This window comes from Centruroides sculpturatus, unplaced genomic scaffold (assembly GCF_000671375.1).
Source record: "Centruroides sculpturatus isolate CEXI.00-Female unplaced genomic scaffold, Cexi_2.0 scaffold22, whole genome shotgun sequence".
NCBI lineage: Eukaryota > Metazoa > Arthropoda > Arachnida > Scorpiones > Buthidae > Centruroides > Centruroides sculpturatus.
In genome coordinates this window covers 758,764-764,151 of record NW_019384323.1, presented here as the reverse complement: position 1 = coordinate 764,151, position 5,388 = coordinate 758,764, and the positions used below count along the sequence as shown (strand labels likewise).

Below are 5,388 nucleotides of genomic sequence, written 5' to 3'. Positions count from 1 at the left end.
CCGAGTTAAGAATTTAATAATAAAGTTCCTTTCTTTAACATTACTTTATCACGAGTCTCAATTATGAGAAACAATTAATTAATTTACACTAAATAAAAAACAATAAAATTATATAATCTAATTAAATTTTAATAAATTATTTAAAAATTATAATAATGAAATTCATTAAAAACTTAATTTCAATTATGTTTCGAAGCTATCGTGTAGCTTAGATATACTTTCAATTTAATAAAATAAAATCGAATTTAAATATTACATATTAAAATTACGTTGAAAATAATGAATTTAACTTTGTCAAAATATTTTTTACATCTTAAAATGTTTAATTTTATTTTATTAGCACAAAGCGATAAATAACGATAGATATGAACGAAATTTTATGGTATGACTCGTGAAAAGATTAAGATCTGTGGGTCTAGTAAGGATTCTAGATAAAGTAGATTTTTCTAATCACGCTTAATTCAATTCGCTTATCGCTTCTCGTCTAAAAATTCATCAAAATTTTACTTTTTCTTTGTTTTTTATTTTCTGTATAGAACTAAATACATAAAAATTCTACACGGATAAAATTACATAAATTATTAAAATCGTTTAAGGTTAAATTTTAAAAAGAGTTTATTAATCTAGTTTGACAACCCTTACTTAATTACTTACCTAAATAAAAAAATCTTAAATGACAGGTTGGAATCCGAACCCGATGCATAAGGGGCTGAGCTAAACAAACTATAACTTAGAAACTCATTCTATGAGACTATAAATTAAGACCTCGTGTTTTTAATCTTAGTCCTATTATTTTCGCCCGATTTAGAAAAATTATGAAATTATTCATAATTTAAACTAATAGAAGCTCTAAATAACAATTTTCAGCTTATAACATTTACATTTTAAAAGACAAAATTTAAAAAAATATCTTGAAATGAAAGAATAATCCAACTTATCTCACGAACGACTAAACTCTGTTTGAAAATCCGCACAACACACAAAAATCATTAAAACTGACCAATGAGGAAAATCGGATCGGACGGACGAAAGCTGAGATCCAATAGCGCGTCGTCAGGTAGGTGTGATTTCGAGTAACTCCGCCTAAATCCGACTTACAACGTTAGCAATTTTGTAATCAGCTCAGCGGCAGTAGTAAGCTCCTGGGATTAGCAGACTGATGCTACCGGGTTAGCAAATCTTTAACTAGCCTAGTAAAAAACTAGATAATCATTTTATGAATATGTCATTGCCTTGCGGATACGGTTTCCCTTCGTATCCGTGTTGTCTTATGTCGGAAGTACTTAAGTCTCCAACTTTAAATCGTTGTCAAACATATAATTCTGTCATCTCTCAATCGAATAGTGATGTTAATAACAGGCCTAGTTTATTTACTATCGACAGCATATTAGGAAGATCTTCACCACCCGTTATAGCACCACCTCCCGTTCCTCAACATCCATCTTTCCATTCGGTCTGGAGTCCGGTTTTGCCATTACATTTTCATTATCCCGCCGCAGATTTTTATGGTAAGTTTTCATACACTTTACTTCTTTAAAATTCAAAAAATTTGACTGAATTCTATTAGTTTATCTTTTCTTTATTATTGCTTTCATTATTAAATTACGAAATTTAAAATGTAATTAAACGAACTTTAACTCTTGTCCTTTATATAGTATACAAACGTGTTTGAGTTTTTGAAGTTGAATATAATCTTAAACAATCTTTAATTTCGATTTTATTATTTAATGAAACTTAAAATAGATTTTTTACTTGTTAAATATCGAAAACTTTATATTTGTTACGTGTTTAAAAGCCAAACTTCGTGCCAAATTAAAGATATCGAATGGTCACAATATAACTTTATGTAGTTTCAATATGTTAAAAATTATACAAAGTTTCCTATCACGAAGTATACTTTCATAATTACAGATGAAGTATAACAACAGCACTATACGGTTTCAGATATTATAAATTTAAACTTTGAATATCGAGACTCATTTAAAAGGAATTCTGATAAGTGTTTTCTGTCTGGAACGATTTTTAAAATGAGAAAAACTAAACAAAACGAATTAATAAAGTTTAATAACATTGTTTAGGTTCTCCTCAGCCGTTGTTACCACATTACGTTGCATCTCAGTCGTCGTTGCTGGGTGCAACGGCTCAGGGGCAAAGAAGAAAAAGAAGACATAGAACCATCTTCACAGAAGAACAATTAGAACAGTTAGAAGCTGCATTCGACAAAACTCATTATCCCGATGTTCTGTTAAGAGAAGAATTAGCTCTTCGAGTTGATCTGAAAGAGGAAAGAGTTGAGGTATGACTTTTATAAAAATTTATTACTTTAAATCAAGAAAGTTTGGAAAATATAAAATTTCTTTCATAGTTTCTGTGCAATAACATTCGTAACAGATAAATTGTTACTGTTCAATTTTTTGTTTTTTATATACCATTTCCTTATAAAATTCAGTTTTATAAGTTATTGACTAATTAAATTAAGGTAAGAAATAAGTTTTCAATTCAGACAGTAAAAATAGGAAAATAAATATGTTTCATTCTGTTTATTTAAGGCCTAAATTATAACTTATAAAAGGATAAAAATAATATAAGTTAGTGCTAAACTTTTTGTGCAGTACAGTACCTCTCACAATGCTGAGATTTTTAAATTTAATTTCAATCATAATTAGTTGATAAAGCCTTTAAATTAAAGTCTGTACTATTCCATAAAGTTTAATAAATGAATTTTAGGAAGTTATAATGAATTAGGCTAAACCTCAATCTCTCAACAACACAAATACATTTTTGTATTAACTACATTCTTTCAAACGATTCTTTAATTTTAAATAAACGTTATTATTTTTTATTAAAGGAAATGCCTTTCGGGTCTTAAGTCCTTAGACTCTACAGAAAAAGACTTTATTATGTTATAAATCTTACTTCAGAGTTCTAAAGTCAGATTTATAGTTTAGAATGTGATTCATTCTTGTTTTTAATTTAGCCTATATTCACTAATCATAGGCCTAAGGACAAATAAAAACAATATTTAAATAATATTCTACTTCAGAAAATATTTCAAAGGAATAATCAAGAAAATAAAATTATTTTGATCTGTATTTGTTATTTAAGCATTTAAGTTTATTGTCTACGCGTGTTTTTTAAATTATGCTGCTAAATAAATCAAAGTTTACTCATCAGAATCAAGTAGCGTTTTTAATTTTGTATATGCGTAATAGGTAGATCTACAGGTGTTTGTATAATATAAAGACTGCATCTGTTTGTTAAATTTTTAATAGAAATTTCATGAAAAGTGTTACCTGTACGAGATATTCCATATACAGGCCATATAAGTTTTGAAGTTCCTAAATAAAAAAAGAGTAAGAATTTCTCATTTCTAAAAAACATGCTCGAACTTACTCGCTAAGTACAGTATACAACTGCTGAAAATTACGTGATAAATATAAGATAAGCACATTTTTATATACAAAATAGGTTATTCTAAAACTTAGACATTTATTCCTATCATATAAATAAACTTCGGCTTTACGTTATGTTTAAAAAGTAAATATTGTCAAATTAAAGTATAAATTTTGCAGGATTTATCGCTATGTTATTTACGAGTTCAGTTAGACTATTATATTCAATCAGCGTTAAATACTTTACGAAATGTCGTCTGCACTTAGACAAATATAAAAAAAAAATTATTTAAAAAAGGATTTATATTTCCATGATCTAATTATCTTCGATCTGCCTTTGGCTAGCAGACAAAAGACGAATGCGTCAGATTGAACAGTTCAATTTGCTGGGTACAGACATGAGAGGACCGTGGCTATTGTGCCCAAGACACTCCCAATTGATAGCGTAACGGTGATGTCCTCCACGTCTTCACCAGCACACTCCACTACTTTTCTCATTCACGTCTTGTGACGCTTCTGACGATTGGCCGAGTGTCCTCGTGACGTCAAGAGGCACGGAAGTAGTAAGCGCATACACTTGAAAATCGTTCTAAATTCACTGCTTACAAATTGACTCTAATGTAATGTGTGAAAAGATGGAAATGCATTAAAACACTCCGCCGCTCACCCTCGTAAAGCTTGTCCCGTGCCATAACTCTTTCTGTACTTATTCAAATAGCGATTCGAACCTTCACTCCGTATAGGATGAAATATAAAGTAAATACAATTATGATATAAAATGTAAAGAATAAATGATTTAGGCAATTAAACGATTTTACGATCACAAGTCATCCTCTGCGATACGCCTAAGATATCAATTTTAAAATGGGTCTATTCAATTAGGGATTGGTCGAGGAAACCGACGAAGACGTGAAAGATACGCCTTCTTTGTACTTATACACTTAACGAAATATTATTAATATAATAATAAATATTCTTCGGATTTAAAACTCTTTGTTATAAATGTTTTACTTATATTACAAAGAACCACTTATACATTTAACAATTCTTTAAATTCTAATTTTTATTGAATTCTTAAATATCATTCTTCAGAAGACAGTTTTTTCTGCCCGAGAACATTAATTTATACTCTATACTTTTAAAATTAACAGGTTTGGTTCAAAAATAGAAGGGCCAAATGGAGAAAACAACAAAGAGAAGAACAGGAGCGTCAACGTCACCTTCAAGAAGATTCTCTAAGACGAGATTGCGACGGACACGTAGCTTTAACATGGAACGACACAACCATAAATAACTGTCTAAGGCTAGAAGACGGGAAATCTAATTCGGCGTCACAAAAATGATCGAATTACTTGGAAGAATATTCTTTAAAATGCGCACAAAACAAACAACATTTAACAATTAAAAGATAAAATAAATTCCGTTATTAGACAAACTTAAAAGTTGGTCGAGTAACGGAAAACGAATGCGTTTTTTAAAATAAACTTATATAAAAATGGCGAAAGAGGAAGTCTATTGATGTGCAATGAATTTCGAGATGTACAGAATGCCTATGCACAATAATATAGGCAACAAATAAATAAATAAATAATTTTTTTTCTTAATATGGACCAATTTAGTAAATTTATGTTTAATGTAAGGTTTTATGAACGAGAAAGACCTTTATTCGTTGAAAATTGTACTGTGATAGTTCTTTTCATTGTTTAATTCCATGTCTGAGAGCAATCATTTGTATTTAAAACATCTTTAGACGTTTAATAAATGTGATAGAAACGAAAAATAATGTATTGAGATTATTTTATAAACTAAGAAAACAGATACAATTACATAAAAGTATGATTTTTTGCTTCCTGCATGTGTTAGAAGATATAGAAAATTTGTCACATTGTTATTTGACAGTAGACACGCGATACCGTAGAAATGCAGCAAACGTGGTGCCACACGACCTTTTATCATGCGATCACTTGTTTCTATCCGATCCAGGGCTCGTCCATAT

The 5,388-nt window shown here is 29.4% G+C and overlaps 1 protein-coding gene across 1 annotated transcript; it reads left to right on the top strand.

Moving 5' to 3' along the window:
* Positions 1-1,222: 1,222 nt before the first annotated feature.
* LOC111626008 (visual system homeobox 1-like) lies at positions 1,223-4,735 on the top strand. The gene is made up of 3 exons (XM_023369281.1): positions 1,223-1,508; positions 2,079-2,296; positions 4,544-4,735. Exons 1-3 carry the CDS (start codon positions 1,223-1,225, stop codon positions 4,733-4,735), a joined length of 696 nt encoding a protein of 231 aa, XP_023225049.1.
* Positions 4,736-5,388: the final 653 nt, after the last annotated feature.